Raw genomic sequence first — 20,188 nt, 5'->3', positions numbered from 1 at the left:
TACTAGAGCAATAAGTAACTGGCCTGTGTGACTGTAGTAAAATAGCAGATACTCAAAAAAGTGAGTTAAACAAAAGCCACCCTGATAATAAACAAATGACATATTTTGATAAACTTCTAAGCATTTAAAAAAATTATTTTAGGTATCACAGAATATTTTCTCACAGAAGATACGGACTGTGCCATTGAAATAGCTTTGGGTTTGTGAGAAACAAGTAAACAACCCTCTTAGTTTAGTTCCTAGTTCTTTCTAAGAGAACATCCTCTCCTCCTAGTAAAATGAAGGCAGCTATTCTTCTTGACTTGAGCTGAATTCTCTTTGGCTTTCAAAGATATTGAATACCAATCTGGAGCAACCCCTTTCTATCTAAAACTTGGTATTTCTACAGGCACCTTAACATGAGCCTTTACATGTGCTTAAGAAATCACTCCAATTCTAAGGAAAGTAAGTTATCATTTGACTTCTCTAAAAGTCTAGCTGCTGCCTAAATTCTGTTCTTTTTCATAACAATTTCTTAAGGAGTGTTCTAAAATGTGTTTTCCCATTTTATTCACTTTCCAGATACTTTCTAACACATTCCATTTAGGATCCTTATTACTCCATCCATTGTGCTTTTAAGAGAATCATCAACGTCCACTTTGTCACTAAATAAAAAAATCACTTCTTGGATATTAAAAAAAAAAAAAAAAGAATCAAAAGAACATGCACCTCCAGGGGTCAAAGTCTCTCTGGTAACATGGATATGACTCCCAGGGATAAGCTGACCCTGACAATACCTACCTAACTAAAAGGGGGAAAAGAACTGTAATAAATCAGGTATCAGTGGCTGAAAGAGTTCAAATAAAGTCCAGAGGCTATTCCAGAGGCTACTTTTACAGGAGCTTCAGCTAAATATTGCTACTCACCAAGGTTTGCCAAATCTAACCTTAAAAACATTCCTACTGTGCCAGTTTGAAAGGGTTATGCCCCCCCCCAGAAAAGCCATGTTTTAATACTGATACATTTTGTGGAGGCAGCCATTTCTTTTAATCCCTATTCAGCACTATAGGTTGGAAATTTGATCAGATTATCTCCATGAGGATGTGACACACCCATTTGTGGGTATTAATATTTGATTAGAGGGAGATGTGACTCCACCCATTCCTAGTGGGTCTTGATTAGTTTACTGGAATCCTTTGAAAGAGGAGACATTTTTGAAAAAACTTGAGAGCCAGGAGAACCAGGAGCGTCTACACAACCCTTTGGGGATGAAGAAGGAAAATGCCCCTGGGGGAGCTTCAAGAAACAAGGAGCCTGGAAAGAAAGCTAACAGATGTTACCATGTTCACCATGTACCTTCCCAGTTGAGACAGATACCCTGAACTTCATCAGCCCTTCTTGAGTGAAGGTAACCTCTTGTTGGTGCCTTAATTTCGGCATTTTTATAGACTTGCTTTAATTGGGACATTTTCACAACCTTCGAACTGTAAACTTGCATCTTAATAAATTCCCCTTTTAAAAAGTCATTCTGTTTATGGTATATTGCATTCCCATAGCTAGCAAACTAGAACATCCACCAACCCTAAGATTCTACAAAGGTTCCATGCACTATGATTACTTTCCAGAAACCTGTAATCTCCAGATGGGTTCTTAGGCCAGATAAATCCTGAAACCGTTGAGGTGCCAGCATCTCCTGAACATCAACTATTTCATCCCCCTATCCCTTATTATTGACAGCCCCTTCCAATCTGAAAAAGTTAAATGGGCATAGCCCAAATAACCTCAAAGACTGGGAGAAAGATCAAAGGAGATGGTGGAGTTATACAGCGAAGGGAGGGTTTAACAAATGAATGTGACTGCTGAATCATTGTATTGATATTTATTTTAGTCTCCAGTGTTTCAGAGCAGCTAGCAGTAAAAACCTAAAATTGTGGAATTGTAACCCATACCAAACTCTGAAATCTGTTCTACAACTGATTGCTGTGGTGTGCTTTGAAATATATTGTTTTTTTTAATATATGTGATTTTTCACAATTAAAAAAAGAGAGAGAGACAGTGGTACAAGAGTATCTCAGTATTACAATTCTCGCCTGTCATGCCAGAAACCAGGGTTCGATTCCCGGAGCCTGCACAGGCCTTAAAAAAATAAAAGAAAACATGCACCTGCATTTGGGACAACAGTATTTCTGAAATCAATCATACTGAAATTCCAACTCAAAGCAACACATATAGGTCCAAAAACCTTGAAAACTGCGTGTGAAAGAGTTTTCTTAATTTAGTCTAATAAAGGCATGCCTCATTTTTTTCAAATACATGTACCCTATACAAGGCAAAACTGGAAATAATTTTCTCACTGACTTAATCATAAATGTTAGAGCTAGAAAAAAGGCTAACAAGTTTTCTAGTCCAGTCCCCACATTTTCAAATAAGGAAAGCAGTGCTTATAGATGTCAAGTTACTTATCATATATAACATGGCTGATTAGCAGCAAAGCCAGTATTCGAACCCAGGTTTCTAGACTCTGGGACTATGAAGAAGATTGCCACCAGAAAATTTAGTGGCTCTCAGATGGAATTTTATACTGTTCTTAAGAAAGAGTATCCCAAAGTTGTTATACAGAGGATATCTGGGGCACTCTGCTTTGTGATGCACTAATATACTCTAATTGAAGTTGATTTACATACCAAGTTTACATATATTATGCAATATACCTTAAATCTAAAAGAAAAACTTTAATGATGACCTTCAAATGCTACATGATACAGCTTTTGAATAATATGACAGCAATTGTAGGCAAATCCTTTGAATTTTTAAGATTTAAACTAGTAAAAGTAATCTAGAAATTTCACTACTACAGACTACTTCTGTAATTTACAAGTATGCAAAGAATTTAAATGACTTAATAGATAATCATAGTGCATGGAACCTTTGTAGAATCTTAAATAGAGCCCTAGGTGTTCTTTAGGGTTGGTGGGTGTTCAAGTTTGCTAGCTACTGTAATTTATATGTATGCAAAGAAATTAAATGACTTAATAGAAGCAACTAAAGAAACCAGATATTTATAGGAAATGTTTGCTTTACCTATAAATCAATATATTTCATATATACATATAGATGTATGTGTATATACACACATATACAGGGAGAGAGAGAGAGAAAGAAAAAGTCAAAAAGACTCAAATAGACAAAATGTAAATAACTGAAAACCTGAGTAAGAAGTATATGGGGATTTCTGATAGTTTTCACAACTCTTCTGGAAGTTTGAAATTATATGAAAAATAAGAAGAAAAAATGCAAACCATCTCCTAAAAAATTATTTGAAATACTATAATTGAATATACTCTATGAACAAGAAATACATTAAGTTCATATTTAACTTACCATAATTTCAAACTAAAAATTACTCAGTTTTCTGACCAAGTAGTCAAAAGGAAAATAAATTAGCTAAAAGCAAAGTATATTCTATTTTAAATGGTCAGTATTAACACAATGAACTGCCTTAAACTAAGAAGCAAAGTATATTCCATTTTAAATGGTCAGTATTAACACAATGAACTGCCTTAAACAAAGAAAAACACTTGGAGCCACTGAAATTGATGTTGTAAATTTTCTGAGCATCAATTTTCGCTAGTATCTATCTCTCTTACCTATAGTTTACCACTGCCACAGATCTGAGAGGCAACACATAGCTCTCAAAAGGGACTGCCATGTACCCTCCCTATCCCCTGCCCTGGGTGCCAGCCATCTGCTCAATAACATTTTCAAATTCATCTCCCCCTGTTAAGAATCACTGGCTATCAGTTCATTTTAAAAATACTTCAAATTGAAAATTTTATATTCCAAGCTCTAAATTTATCAAACAAGTCTTAATATATCAAAAGGTACTTGTTACAATTTACAAGGAAATTTTTTTCAAGATTTCACTGAATGACAGGCACAACAGTCTAAAATACAATTCAACGTATTTCTCAGGTATACCACTCTCCCTTAAAACAGGGAGAGACGTTTCAGCCAATATTTGGGGAAAGACATTATCATTTGCTGCATGATTTTTCTATCTAAAAGGACTCAGAAGAACCTTATGCCACTCCTGAGGGGTTTAGTGATCTACTCAATTATTTATCACATTACTGACTGAACAAATGTTAAAACAAATTGTTCTTCAATTCAGCATGAACTCTTAGTCTTAAGAACATCTTTCCAATAGCATCCTAACATCACAATGGCTAAAATTATACTGCTTGAATAAATGAAGATCTTTGTTCCTATCCTATTAGAAAACTACATCCCAAATCACTCACTGTCATTACTTTTCCCTCAGATAAATGAGAAATATTTCATATCCAGTGTGCCCTCAAAAAGTTCACTTCATGATTTAGGCCAAAGGGCAGGACACAGCAAGCCCAATAAGCAGGCCCTCCTGAATGCCCAGTGGGGGAAGAAAACTGACATCCAAAAAGACTAGCTTAGGAAACATGCCATGTAACTAATTGAAGAACAAAATGTCCCTGAAAAAACTGAAATAAAATACACAAATAAAGATGAAAATTTTTAAATAAAGCAAACAAGCTCTCTCTCTTTTTTTTTTTCCTTAACTTAAAGCTTGGGGAAAAAAATTAAGTAGTACCCTAAATAATCACTTTTATTTGTTTTTTGGCATTTTTTTCATTTGTTTTTAACTTAATCCAGCCAAATCAAAATCTAGAAACTATATGGCACAGCCTTTTACATAAACTCTGCTTGTTATTCTAGTCTTCATTAAAGATCTAAGAGATGCACTTCAAATTATAGCCACAGTGCAAGTGTAATAACTTTATTCCATCTCTGGCACCACTGATAAAATAAAATGGACAAATCTGAAAAATGGTAAGCATTGCAAAATATGCACATACAGAAAAAAATAACATTTTAAATATTAAAAATCAAAAGATTTTTTGTGGACTGTAATAAAGTTAACAATCCGCAATAATATTTATAATATGGTAATGGCATCATATAACACATTTTCCACAAAATAAATATTCAGTCTTAGAACCAGACAGAACATAAAACACTTAGAAAAATAGCATCAACAGATTCTCTAGGCCTTATAGTTGGAGCATTTCAACTAGCGTGCCAAGCATATGGTAGGGGAGTCCTGGGAAATAGATGCTCTGGCTCTTGGGGCAGGGGAGTATGCAAGGAAACCCCCAGAGGCCACCCAGCACCAAGCCCCACGATGTCAGTCTATACCAGAATGCTGGACCATTACTATCAGGTTCTGTAGGATTCATGACATGGAAAGATTCAGGGAATTTTGCATAGATAATTCATCTAGACACACACTATCCAAATTTTCTTTTAAACTCTAGGGAGGGAATATGAAAAAAAATTTTTTAGTTACCCATTATTCTTGCCCACTGCTTCAAAATAAGTCTCCCAAAAAATAAATTAATTAATTAAATAAAATAAAAAGAGTCTCCTAGCTGCTACCCAGTCCTTCCCATATAATCAGACTGCCACCTTTGAATCCTTAAGTACAGAAATTTTAGAGGTGCCACTGGCTATGACACCTGATCTCTAAATGGGTTTTCTAATAACATAAAGATTATTTTTATTCATATATATATATGCTATCTATCTGTATATCTATTCCTATTTTTAAACTGTTATACTTCCCTAGCATTTCCTCAAAACTGCTTCTTTCTGATCTGTATTTGAACCCATCTAGCAACTATCTTTGCTTATTAAAAGTACACCACTATGAGGAAAATCCTAGAATGAGCTGAGACTCAGCATCAAGGGATTGAGAAAACCTTCTCAACCAAAGGGGGAAGACTGAAATGAGACAAAGTGTCAATGGCTGAGAGATTCCAGAGTCCAGAGGTTATCCTGGAGGTTATTCTTATGCAGTAAGTAGCTATCACCCTGTTATTCAAGATGTAATGGAGAGGCTGGAGGGAACTGCCTGAAAATGTAGAGCTGTGTTCCAGTAGCCATGCATCTTGACGCTGATTGTATAATGATATAGCTTTCACAATGTGACTGTGTGATTGTGAAAACCTTATGTCTGATGCTCCTTTATCTACCTTGTCAAAAGACAAGTAGAACATATGGAATAAAAATAAATAATAGGGGGAACAAATGTTAAAATAAATTTAGTTTGAAATGCTAGTGATCAATGAAAGGAAGGGGTAAGGGGTATGGTATGTATAATTTTTTTTTCCCGTTTTCGTTTTATTTCTTTTCTTTTGTCTTTTTATTTCTTTTTCTGAATTGATGCAAACGTTCTAAGAAATGATCAGATGATGATATGCAACTATGTGATGATATTGTGAATTACTGATATATATGTAGAACGGAAAAAAAAAAAGTACGCCACTAAAAAGCCTTGAATCTCAAAGACCACTTCTTGCAATAATATTCTTAGTAGAAAGCAAAGATTTCACAATAACAGCCTTGTTTTCATATATCACCTCCCTAATTACTTAAATTGATGAGAAAAGCTACTCTATCCATACTAAGGTAAATATAATCAATAAGAATAATATGTGAAAAATTTTAAACTCTCTAACATTATAGTCCTATAAGGAAATGCTCACTCCATCCTAAAGTTTCTGTAATCAGAAAATCTGTACTTTTTAAAAGTATATCAAAACCATCATAGGATTCCAGGTAGGGTAAAAATTTCAAGTCTCATCTCAGCCCCTAAAAAGAAACAGTTCACACAAAATAGCAAAATCAGATCTGTTCATAAACAGAAGTAGATAGGAATGACAGAATATATTATATATTCAATTCCCTTACAACTGAGAAGATAAAAATCTACATCAAATTTGCTAAGTCTGTAGTATAGCCTTACTTCTTTCTTCCATCAAAGACATGAACAAAGACTTTATCCCCTTAATATCATATTAACCTATGTTAGACAATGAACTTCACACACTAAAACCTCTGCTAATCATGATCAACTGTTTCTATTTTTTAAAAGAGCTGTATTTCCAATGGCTAGTCAATAGACCATTTTAAATAGAACTAAATCAGCCAAGAAATCAGTAACACCCATTCTCCTCATCATACCTAACTTCTTAAATCCAACATCACAAAATTATCTCCTTGTTTTATTTTAACAGTCAAGTGCATAGTATTGGGCTGAACCATAGTTTACTCAATCTCTGATGAAGTAACATAATTCCAACTTGCTCAGCAGTGAAACTTTTTTCATTTTTTTTAAGTATGATATTACAAATGCCCCTGAGACCCTTGAAAAGAAACAAATAGGTACACTTACTCATGACTGAAAATGTCTCCATATGTTGTCCAAACCAGATACTAAACCAAAATGCGCAGTCCAAGGTTTCTCAGAGGAATACATGTCCTAGTCAGGAAACAAAGAGAAAAAAATAGTATTTTCCAAAGGTCAGTATTTAAAATAAAGTTTTCCAGAAGGCAATGAGGAAAATAATTAAGTTTCAGAACTTCTCTACCATTTCCAAAAGAATCCCTTGTTGTCACCTGTTAAAGACCAATTTTATCAATCTTTCTTTAAAGCATCAAGATTCAATTCATATTTTTCTTTTTTCTGAAAGAAGTTACTCCAAAAGTCGAATATATATAAAGTAATGACCATTCAGAACCTTATGAACAGATGGCTTTAGTTTTCGATTACTAAAAACTTATTCCATATTCCCTTCCCAATACCAAATAAATAGAATCATAGAAAGAACACAGTCCTTGTAGGGTAAATTTAGCACATCGAACCTGCTAAATTCATTTTGAGTCATATAAACTATTTACTTAAACCATGAAATAAAAATCACCAAACTTATTGCTGTAGACTTTTTCTAATAATGGACTGCATTCCTCATTATAAAAGTAATATGGGCTCTTGTGAAAAATGAGAAACTACAACAAAATAGAAAGAAAAATTCTCCCATAACAGAACACCCTTCCACCTACCCAACAATTTGGGGCATGTTTCCTTCCAAGGCATTTTTTTCTAAGTATTTTTTAAATACACTTGATAAATACTACCTAAGAATTTTCACTTGAGAATATAACATAAATCATCTTGTATTAAATATACCAACTTAATCCTTTGGTAAGATTTATATTTTAAGTCTTCCCTCTCTTGATTTATATATTAAAGAAAATGAGGCATAAACTAACACTAATGTACGCTTACATATAACCAAGAATACATAAACAAATGCCTGCTTGCCCAAATCTAAAACATAAAGCACAGATAAATTAAGATATTGATGCAAAATTTACATTTATGCCCCCTGATGTGCAGCCTCCCTCTTAAACTGTTAAACTACTCCTTGCAAACATGAGAAGTGATGGTTACTTCATTTTTCAAGCTCAAATTAAGCAAACAGCATAAATACTAAAGACCTCTGCTTCTGAATCAGACTAAAGTTAGTCTGAAATAACACTTTCTGAAGAAATAACACTTGTCTCACTTATATACTTTGCTCATGTAGTGTAGCATACAAGAGAAATAAATATTTACCAAATGAAAAGATGCTGTATCAGCATTTGTCTGTAAAGCATGGATCACATACTGTAATTACTAGTGCCTGTAATCATAGGATTACCATATAACCACCTGACTACCACCATACATGCTTTCTTCTATATCTGTGTAGCAAGAGCATATTAAATGACTTTTATATCCAGAGAACCCAATTACCCCAATGGAAATGAGAAGTTGTATGGAAAATCTACAACAACATATAATCCACACATTATTTTTGGAATATGTGATGAAAATTTCTCACAATAACTAAACTCCCTTGACAGTGCTTCATTTAGTTTGTTACATTTTGTTTTCCTTCCTAGGAAAGTAGAACATGATGACTGAAGCAGTCTGAATGATGACATGGAAAGGTGATCCCTTATTTAAAATATGCAAAGTAGAGTAAGTGTTCAAGAAGATCCAAAAGTCCACTCATATTTATACTTGGAGAATCTAGCCCCTTTGCCCAAGGACTTTCCTCTGTGTTCATGCTTATATCAAAGTGTTCTTTTCTTAACCTTTAATCTTCTAACTAGTTATGCCAAAGGACCTTATGCCATATAGTGCCCCCTCCTGCCATAACCATAAGGACACTAAAAATACTTATTTAAGGATTTAAGTTCTTAAGAAACTAAGTTTTCTCAGCACTAAAAATGGTAACCTCAAAAACACTAAGATAATAAAATTTTTAAACAGTGGATTTATAACCATACCCTCTGAGATGGTAAATGAACACAAGTTTTACAACTCACAAATATTTAACATGGCATGTGTTGAATTCGCATAAAATGTCATGGACTAGTACTTGAAAACATGTAAACTGCTTCAGACTGTTCCATATTCTTTGCTCTGCTAACCACAGCTTTAAAACATGGATTATGCCACCTACATTCAAAATAGTTAGTCTACAGATTCTTTTAAGCAAAAAAGCAGTTCGCTAGCACATAAGAAAAAATGTTTGGAGATTTCCTTACTTCTCCCCTAAATTCTAATCCCTCCCACTGAATAAACAAAAATGAAGAAAAACCTTACTTTTACTTTGTTTTTCATACCATCAAAGAAGGAAAAAAAGTAATCTGACTTGAATCCACAATTTCACATACAAGATATTTTAGAGAAAAAAAGTAATTTGAATCTACAATTTCACATGCAAGGTATTCAAGATATTTTAGAGAAAAAAAGTAATTTGTCTTGAATCTACAATTTCACATGCAAGGTATTCACAGGTATTTGCAAGTATTCCTGCAAAATTTTGCCTTTAATCTCATTTTCCAGGAATTTGAGCTATTGCTATTTATTCTTAGCTTGAAAATTTATACTCATGGTAATCTAAAAATGGGTTCTCTCAAGTGATACTTCCAACCGTAGAAGTAAACTTGACATGCACAAATCAGAAGGCAAAAGCAGTCCTAGAGAACTCATAGGATCTAGTTAAAAGAAAATAAGCATTACCTTACCCCTTCTTTACTGCATGCACTAAACATGGCCTAAACATGATTTCAGTCACTTAAGGCAGTTAAATCCAGAGGGTTTAACTGTCTACCAAAAAAAAAAGGATTCCTGATTTTCATTATAACATTAAATAATGCGTTCTAGAACAAGCTCAGCAGCCCCAATTTTAGCCATTTTATATGTAATAGAATTATAAATTACAGTATTTGGTTATCACATTTGTAACTGGTCTCAAGAGACCAAATTAACATTAACTTATTTCTCTGTACAATATTTTCTCCTATGAAAGAAATGCATAAAGAACCCCAATTTCCACCAAAAGCTGTGATCTCCATTTTTTACTGTCATAACAAATTATAATTTAAGAATCAATGTACCTATGATACCAAAACAGTAAGTGAATCCTAATGTAACAGATATGACAAGGAATTTAGACAATTTTTGTTAATAAATGCTTAGGGGCAAAATTCCAACAAAATAGAAAGAAAAGTGTCTGAGAAATAGCTAGCATTTATTACTTATGTTTTCTTAATCCTTTCAGCTAAATTACTAACACAAGCCCCATACAAATCCCAAAGCAAAACAAATACTTTACTGAATGTCAAAACTCTTTACTATTCCTACCATACCACCATTCCCTATGATCCCTCAAGCTTGTTTGCTTTCATCCATGTTTTCAAAATATTTTTCGCTTTAAATGTATACATACTTTTTTATTTATGTGTTCTTGTATAAATAAAATATTTGTATACTTAATGGCACCAAGAACCTGAAGACAGTGTGTAAATAATTTTTCACCACAGCACTGTTTTTTAGCATTCTAAAATCCTTTTTAGAATAAGAAGGGCAAAGGAATTATTTAATTAATTCTCTCATAATTTTTAACTATATAATATCAGTTCCACTACTCTTCTGTGAACTTCTCCATTTTTTCCAAGTAATAAAGTGGGTCTCCAACTAGAAATCACACTATCAGAATTTATGTTCCCAATATATTTGCATTCAAATGGCTTGTGAACCCTCTTGCTACATTTAGGTATCATGATACCTAAAAATGCTTGATAAAAACTAAGGAGCATCCTTTTAAATGCACAGCTAAATTCACAAGAAACTAAGAGAAATCCTCAGAGACCTAAAGTGGATACTCAAGTCAGTAAATATGTTAGAGGCATCTGACAATCTACCATAACTATGCTGCACTGTCCAATACAGTAGCCACCAGCCATATGTGGCTAATTTAATTTACATTAACTGAAATTTTATAAAATTTTAAATTCAGTTCCCTGGACACACTAGCCACATTTCAATGTTGCTGTGGGCTGCCATGCAGGATGGTATAGATAAAGCACATTTCCATCATTACAGAAAATTCTATTCAACAATGCTAAAGAGCTTTCAGTTTTAACAATCATGACTGAAACAAAAGACAAAACCTCAGGCTATGCAATATGGGAAGTTAAACTATAATAACCACATAAAGCTTAGAACCCTTCCACCACCACAAAGGACTAAATATACCCAATGAAAGTATAAACTAGAAAAAAACTTTACTCCTCAAAGGGAGACTGTAAGGAAAATCGTCCCTTGAATCTAGGTGTATTGTCTGTTGGGAGGGGGAATATTCCCTGAAAATTTGTAACGAAACCAAGGTTCACATGGGTTTCAAGTTCATATCTATTCTACATGTATGATGTGAAAATCTCCAAGCCTAGAAATTAAGTTACCCTGGGTTGATAGTGTCCTCAAATGCAAATCCCTTCTGGAGGAAAGCACATTTTAACTCAAACCTCATCATAAATTCCACAGTTACAATTAAAATGAGTGCAAAACCAAACACTATACACAATAAGCAAAATTCATCAGAAATAATAAGTTCCATAGTCAAAATAAAAAATAAAGAAAAGAAGAGTAAGGACATTAATTACATTTTTAAATAATATGAAATGGAGGGTGGGCCACACTGGCTCAGCAGGCAGAGTTCTCACCTGTCATGCCCGAGACCCAGGATCAATTCCCGGTGCCTACCCATGCAAAAAAAATTATATATATATACACACACATACATATATATATGTGTGAAATGGAAAACATGAGCAAAACACAAGGCAACAGATTTGAAAAACAATCAAGTTAAAAACAGAATACTAGATTAAACCTCAATAACAGGTGCAACAAATTCAATACTACTGAAGAAAATTAATGAACCAGATGATAGATCTGAAATTATCAAGAATGCAACAAAGGAAGACAAAGAGGTGAAAATTACAAAGAAATATTAAGAGATGTGGAAAATAGCCTAAAAATGTCTAATATGAATAACCAATTAGAGTTTTAGAAAGAAAACATGAAGAAAGGGAGAGAGACAATATACAAAGAGTGAACAGCTGAGAATTTTCCTGAATTCAAAAAAGATACCAATTCATATATTCACGTTCAACAGTTGCAAGAAGTACAACTAAAACTGCACCTAGACACATCATAGTGAAACTGTAAAACATCAATGACAAAGAAAAAAAGGCAGACTGATTACAAAGAAACAATGAGATTTGACAGGTGATTTATCAACTGCAACAACAGAAGCCAAAGGAGAGTGGAATAATATTTTCCAAGTACTAAGAGACAGTTCTGTTAAGCCATAACTGCATTCAGGTTAACAATTTTTCAAGAAAATTGACAAAATAAATATAATTCCAGACAGAAACTGAGGGAATTCACTAAAACAGACTCTTCTAACACTACAGGACTCTTCTAACACTACAGTTCACAAAGATGGAAAATGATGCTGAAAGGAAGGTCTGAAATACAGGAAATGATGGTAAGGAAAAATAATAAATATGGGTAAAGCTAAACAAATATTAGATATATAATATCTAAATTGGTAATTCCAAAAAAGAAAAACCAAAACACTGAACAAAAATTGGGAGGGGGTAATAAGAATTAAAATATTCCAAGTCCTTTATGCTGTTACTCAGGAAGATGTGGAAGACAGCATCTTTAATCATATGTCTTCCTTTCCTCAGTGCCCTTGCCAAGGCTTCCCTGGGGTAGAGTAAACGTACCCATCTGATGGATTTTAGGGCCTGGCCATGTGACTTGTTGGAATGTGAGCAGAAATGACACGCTCCAAGTTATAACTGGAGGTTTTAAGAGCAATGACTTTGTCTGCATCCTCTTGTACTCCTATACTGCACCATGAGAAAATCATGCCCCAAGGTAGCTACTGGTCCCAGAATGTGGAGATACCTGGCAAGGAAATGAAACGATTCCACAGCCTGTAGCCAAACCCAACCAATCCCAGCCAAGAAACAAATGTTTGTTGTATGCCATGACATTTTGCAGTCCTTTGTCACATAGCAATATTACAGGAAAAGATGACTAATAGGGAAAGTAAAGGTATTAATTTTAATATAAATTAACCAAATTTGCCCGTTGAAAAGATTATACTTTAAAAAATTTAGCCATATGCAATTTACACACATCTGATTCATAAAGCCATAAAAAGGTTGACTATAAAAGCATAAAAATTAATATACCAGACAAATACTAACCAGAAGAGAGAGCAGTGGCTATAGAAGCTTTTCACCCATGTGCCAATTGAGATATTTTTTAATGTTCACTGCAGTGCAGTTTGTAATAGCAAAAACCGGAAAGTTCATTAACAAAGGGGTAAATAATTACATCATCCGTATACAATCAAGTTTCATGCAGTAGTGAAATGAGCGGACACAGGTACATATATCAACAAAAATTTCTTACAAATACCATTGAGGAAAAGAAGCAAATAGCAAAGGAATACATATACCAAAGGAAATATATATATATAAAGATATGTAGAAGTATATACATACATAAAGTTAAATATATATAAAGTTCCAAAATACGTAAAATTAACAATATCTTGTTTAGGGATACATGACACATATTTAATATAACTATAAAGAAAAGGGAATGCTAGACCCCAACTTAGAGGCTGATGATTTCCTTGGGGCAGTGGTAGAACTGAGGTAGAGAGATGTAATTAAAGAGGGTATTGGTAATGCTCTTATTTACTGAGGGAGGGGAAGGTATAAACATCATTATATTAGTCTCTACAGAACACATATTACATATAGTCTTTTGTATGAAAGTAACAACATTTTAATATGAAAAAGCAAAAACTTCTAATAAAATTCAGAAATGAAACGATTATAAATAAAAACAATATAAATATATATAGTCACTTATATAAAGGACTTGTATTTACCATGTCTAAGCAATCACTAAGAGGCAGAAACAGTTGTACTGATTCATTTAGTCCTTAAAAATAAAAGACAAGTACAAATGATAGCCAGTTTCACTACAAACTGCAAAAGAACATTTACTGTGAAAAAGGCTGATGATTATACTTTATCCACATTCAGAAGTAGCTGGACTATCTAGTTTTATCATTTGTGCTCTATGATCTCAGCTGCCTGAGCAATGAAGCTTCTGCTGTCATCTTCACAGTTGTGCAATCTAATCTCATTTTCTAGTAGAAATCCCTAGATCCTGCTTTTCTAAATTGCTACTTGTTAAACTAACATATCACAAAAAAAGGCTTTAAAGAGCCTTCCTTGAAGCACTATTTGTAATAGAGAAAAAAATATATATATAAACTTAAATATCCAAAAGAATTACCAAATGACCCAGCAATCCCACTGCTAGGTATATGCCCAAAAGAACTGAATGCAGGGACTAAAAATCAAATATTTGCACAATGATGTTCACAGCAGCATTATCCACAATTATGAAAAGGTGGAAGGAATCCAAGTGCCCGCCAACTGATGAACGGATAAACAAAATGTGGTCTATAAATACAACGGAATAGTGTTCAGCCACAAAACAGAATAAAGTTCTGATACACACGACAACATGATTAAAAAAAAAACTTCAGGGCAGGCAGCAGTGGCTCAGCAGGCAGAGTTCTCAGCTGACATGGAGGAGACCCAGGTTCAATTCCCAGTGTCTGCCCATGCAGAAAAAAAAAACCTTAAATGTCCACTATGCTAATCTATATGTAACAAGATTCTCACTCAAGCATCCATTAAAAATGTTTGTAACATTTGAAACAATGTTTCAAAGAAATTTAATGACTGAGTGAATTAAAAAATGAAAGCTCTGAAATTTGCTTAACACGACTTTCTAAAAGAAAAAGCAGTATAAGAAAAGATGAATTTAAAATTTGGTTTTCCAAAGACATATAAACCAGTACATAAATTACTAATGATCAGCTTTAAAATTTGACATATACTATACAAGGTTACTATTCATTCATTCATTTGATAAATATTTACTGAGCAGCTACTAAAGCCAGGCAGTGTTGTAGGCACTGCAGGACACAGGCATGAACAACAAAACAAATGCCACCCTCCTGAAATTTTACATTATCATTATTCTAGTACCTTCCTTTCTTAATTCGATTCACAGTCCATCAGTTGAAATGTATACGTTTAGAGCAGATTCCCAGGTAACTTTTTCTCATTCCAGACGAAGAAATAACTTCAGTTAATGTTAAAGTCATTATCCATTCACCCAGGTCTCACCCTCGTACTTTCACAATTCTTGGGCTTTCTAAAAAGACTGTTCTTTACGTTTTTTATACCCCCTGAAACACAATGCTAAATTCTACAGCTATAAGTATTCTCCTAGCTCAAGAGAAATAAAGCAAAGCTTGTCATCGCTACAGTGAAAGATTTGTTTATCCTAGTCAACTAAATCAACATAGTATTTCCTTCTTTTAGATCAAAGAATGAGATGGACCTAAGAGCAAAATGAGAAATCATTCAGTTTCATCACTATGTTTACACGTGTATGTTAACAAAGCATGAGATAAGAAAAAGGTCAAATTTCCCCTCCTACAGGTAGAATTTAAGTTAGGTTTACAGAAGCACTTATCAAATTCTAATGACTTTACACTGGTCAAAGCTGACTTTACACTGTCAACTTCTAGGTATTCAGGAAAGCAAATGTCCCTTCCAACTTTTCCTTACTTAATTATGGAGAAGCAGAGCTTTTAAAAGTGGCTTTTAACTTCTTTACATCTTATACTTGTCTAATGCACATGATATATCCTATCAGAACTGTACATACTGGTTGAGCTCTCCAGATAAAAGCTAAAATGAAAGCCTAGCATCACTTTAAAAGTCAGTTAAAAACTCAATACTGAAAACTGAGTAATAAGCACTACAGTAGACATCATGAGGAATATTTTAAAAAGGAGACATACTCTCAGGCCTTATCTTCAAGGAATTTATATCTAGTTGGATTTTACACATAGGAAAGAACCCATCCATCCAATATACAAAAACTGCTAGAGTGGCTTTGGGATAAAACAATCAAGACTAAGTTGTGCCCAGCCATTCTGCAGCTCACACAGAACACTTTTAGTACAAAAGTACTGAGGCAAACCCAAGTGAAGCATGCATGAGTCGAGAGCTTCAGTTTATGCAAAGGCCCTGTACTGACTGAAAATGAGTAAACTTCTGGGCCAGAGGATGTTGGAGAGAGAGGAAAATTCAAGTCAAAGTCAATAAAATTGAAATTCAGCAAGTTGGTTTGCCCTCCCCCAAAACTATACTTCAACGGTTGAAAACAATGTGCCTGACACAAAATCCTAGAGTACACAACAAAATCCTAGAGTACACAAAAGGGACGTGAGAAACATTTATTTACTAAACAAGTTAATGAATGTAAGACTATCCTCAATTTTACAATGAAATGGGCTTTTAAAAGTTAAATGATTTGCATGAGGTGGAAATGACACAGATCAACTGAGAATCCAAGACTTTGTGACTAATTTCCATGCTTTTTATTCCCGCATTATATCGAAGTATGTTAAAAAATCAATTTTTGATAATTAACATTTAATTCATCAATAATACTGTGTTTAAAACCAATAATTAATATTATTTTGTATTGACTTCCACTGTAATAACGGGAGACAACTTCTGAAAGAAAAAAAGTTGAGTGTCTAAATACAATTAAATCACATCTAAAAAATGCAATATGCCTTTCAAAAATCACACTGAAGGGATAATCTACAACTTTCTGGTAGTTCATAGTTTGAGTGGTAAAAGTACCTTTGCACTAGATACAAAACAAGAAAGGTTAAAGTGAAATTGTAAACACAACCAGAAAATGTGTTCACTTGTTTCTTTCCACCAAAAGCAACAATTCACAAAATTTCAATATTTTGGTTGTCTTCTGCCAGCTTTAAATTGCCTTAACTCTCCAGGTACTTTTTAGCCAAAGAATTCTATTCATTTTCAATCTGCCACCAGCTTAAAGTGACTGGTCTCCTTTTTTTACCCATTTCACTGGCCACAAAATGTAACAGTAACTTGAGATAAAAGGCACATGGGCAATAACAGACCAGTGCAAACTGTGCTTGGCATCAGAGACCCATATTGGGTCCTATGGTGCAGGTAGTTGTCCTCAATAATGCTTGAGGGGGAAGTCAATTAACAGATGGCAGCAAAGCTGACACTTCTGCTGGCTTGATGAACCAATGGCAGTATTTCTTGCTAGGAACTATCTGCATGTGAAAATGCTGTTAAAACTGGTAATGAGCATCAGAGGGCCGGATACTCTAGCTAAAAATGGTTAGGAGCCACCAACACTAAGACTCAGGGCCCAAAGCCTTAATGTCCAGCAAAGGATGCTTCCTTGAATGCCTTTGTGACAACTCATTAATTTTGTAAATACATAATCACAAATGAATTTCTGTTAACTTAGAATACTATACTTGAAATTAAGACTATGTTTTCCTTTTAAAGATTAATTTATATTGACATATCTTAATTGCCTATGTAGAATACATAATTTGAATCAACATTTATTTTAAATAATGAACTAGAACCACGTTTACAAATTTTATTATAAAAGAAGAGCGAACTTGGAAATGTTTTTAATTCATTTTGGGGTCTGACAAAGAAGCAAAAACAAATAAACCACTGTTCATTTGGTTACCTCTGGTTCTTATTAATATGGCTTTAAAAAAAAAAAAAAACAAGAAAACTCTGACGTCCTATGACAAAACTGGCCAGAGATCCAATATATGAGAGTTGGCCAGAGTGATCTCTAAAGTTCTGCCCAAGTCGTCTGAGCTGTGAATATTGGATATCTATTCCAAATAGTTAATAAAAGTGTTAATAAAGGAATGACACCACTTTCTTCTAGCAAGCAAAATATGTAAGGCAACGTCCCCAATTTTCTTTCCTTTGGGTTGCTTGATTTCCAGTGAACGGGTATTGCCCCAATTCAGCAGTACTTCCCAGTGCAAGAAGGGGCAGAGCAGGTTAGAGCTCACTGTCTAAAAAGCATCTACGGATTAAAAGAGAAAGGTGGATGGGGTGGAGGTGATGAGTGTAAATTCAATCTTCAAATTATAGAAATGCCCACCCATTGATTCAGACACTTCTTTTCTGGCATGAAAATACCCGCGAATAACTGTTCTCTAGCATTAGAAACGCCGCGTCAGTCTTCAGCTCCAAACTATTTTGCAAACTTTACAAAGGCGCACAGATTTCCAAGCTTTCTAGTGCGTTCCTTGGCCACATCCTCCCCTTGCCTAGACGAAGCAAAGTTCCGCTGTAGCATGACAATTTAAAAGTAAGAAGTTTGCCTGGGTCCTGCTCACTTGGTCTCCGGAGGAAGCAAGTGAAACTTGTAAGGGAGACACGTCTCCCAGGGGACCGAAACTAGCTCGAGGGGAGGCGGCGGCGGCAGGTTTCACTTCACCGGGTGTCTGGTCAGCAGGCCCCTTCTCTAGTCCAGCTTCCCGGGCTGCTAGGTTCCCCGGCCCCGAGCTCCCCGAGCTCCCTGGACTCCCCGGGCTCCCCGCGCAGCGAACCCCCACCCCCACCCCGTCCACCGACCTGCCAATCACGCCCGTAGAAGCCCACCCTTCAGGTCCCTGGAACCCCGGCCCGGAGCCGGCCCCTCGAGGGCCGAAGGGGCCCAGTCGCCTCCCCTCCTCCCGGCCGGGAATGGCGGCGCCCGCGGCCGCACGAAGTCACTGTCCGCAGAAAGCCACGGAGACCGCCGCCACCAGCCGGCCGGCGCTCGCGGTGGGAGAGGAGGAAAGGAAGTTACCTCCGGACCGTCCCGTCGGCGGAGGCCTGGGAGCAGCCCGAGCCGGGACTTTAGGAGCCGGGGTCCCGCACCGCCGAAAAGGTCCCGGCGCGGCTGCGCTGCGCTGCGGCGGCTACCGCAGTGCCCTCCACCCCATTGTTTCCTTCCAAGAGGATCCCGGCGAAGCCGAGCCCGGGAACCAGGAAGTTCCCCAGCGCGACACCTCCTGCCGCCGCTATGGAAACGGCCCCCGCCTCCCTGGGCGGCCTGCTGGGACCCCGCCTCCGTATCCCGGCCCCGCCCGCCTCAGCGGCCGCTGCCAACCGCCGCCATCTTGGCGCGGCCCTTCCCGGCGGCACGTGCGCGCCGCTCCCGCAGTGTTCCCGCGAGGCCGCACGCGGGGATGGGCGAGCTACCTCCCGGGTTGGGATGCGGGACGGTCTGGGTGGGACTTCCCAGGGATGGGCACGACGAGGGAGAGAGGGCCTGGACCGGGAACCCAGCACCCAGAGTAATGCTTCCAGGCACTGCACGGGATGACAGACGTATTCTGGCGTGCAGAAGAGAGGTCAAGAGCCGAGGCTTCTGGGAGTCAAATTGCCTGGAAACTTTCATTCCCCTTTGCCTCGGTTTCGTCATCCGTTAAGTGGGGCGATAATAGTACCTCCTTCATAGAGTTGTCACCTGCAACAAGAGTACTTGCTAGTTAGGGCAAAATAATCCTTTGCTTGATAAAATGGCATTGCTTCTGACTAAAGTCATTTTGCAGGAACTTAATTTGTTCAAGTCCACATTACTCTAAATAGGCTACAGTGTGTGATTCGGTTGTACTTAAAACTTCTCCAGCGTTAAGCTTTGTCCCATCTTTCTCTAGGTCAGCTTCCCTTTTTTATATCATGGAAATTTGTCAAGAGTTTTAATCTCCAGGGTCTCCCATAAAAAGAGGAATGATGTAAACTTGTCCACACTGTAATTAGCTGACAGTGAAGTGATTTATTAAGTAGGAGCTAGAAAAGTTAGGGTTTGCAAATAACTAAAAAGACTTCCTGTCCTTTATTCCAGGAACTAAAATCATGAAAGCTGGCAATTCTGCATGGTTATCAGCTCTCTTTCCCAGCTAGTGAAAACTAACACCAAGAAATTGGGTGCTGTGCACCATATGGGATA

The 20,188-nt window shown here is 36.1% G+C and overlaps 1 protein-coding gene across 2 annotated transcripts in view; it reads right to left on the bottom strand.

Moving 5' to 3' along the window:
• The window catches only part of USP6NL (USP6 N-terminal like), a 261,997-nt gene extending 242,673 nt beyond the window's left edge, over nt 1–19,324 (bottom strand). The window contains exons 1-2 of one of the 2 annotated variants that reach the window (XM_077169438.1): nt 19,043–19,324; nt 7,250–7,336 (exon numbers count right to left, since the gene is read on the bottom strand). In XM_077169438.1, coding sequence (XP_077025553.1) covers nt 7,250–7,271 — 22 coding nt within the window. In that variant the 5' untranslated portion in view covers nt 7,272–7,336; nt 19,043–19,324. Of the gene's footprint in view, nt 1–7,249; nt 7,337–13,479; nt 13,756–19,042 lie in introns of those variants that run through there. The other variant, XM_077169439.1, reaches the window with a different exon arrangement.
• Nucleotides 19,325–20,188: the final 864 nt, after the last annotated feature.

The sequence above is a fragment of the Tamandua tetradactyla genome, chromosome 7 (genome assembly GCF_023851605.1).
Source record: "Tamandua tetradactyla isolate mTamTet1 chromosome 7, mTamTet1.pri, whole genome shotgun sequence".
Classification (NCBI taxonomy): Eukaryota; Metazoa; Chordata; class Mammalia; order Pilosa; family Myrmecophagidae; genus Tamandua; species Tamandua tetradactyla.
The sequence above is the reverse complement of the archived record's forward strand: the minus strand, read 5'-3'. Positions and strand labels throughout refer to the sequence as shown.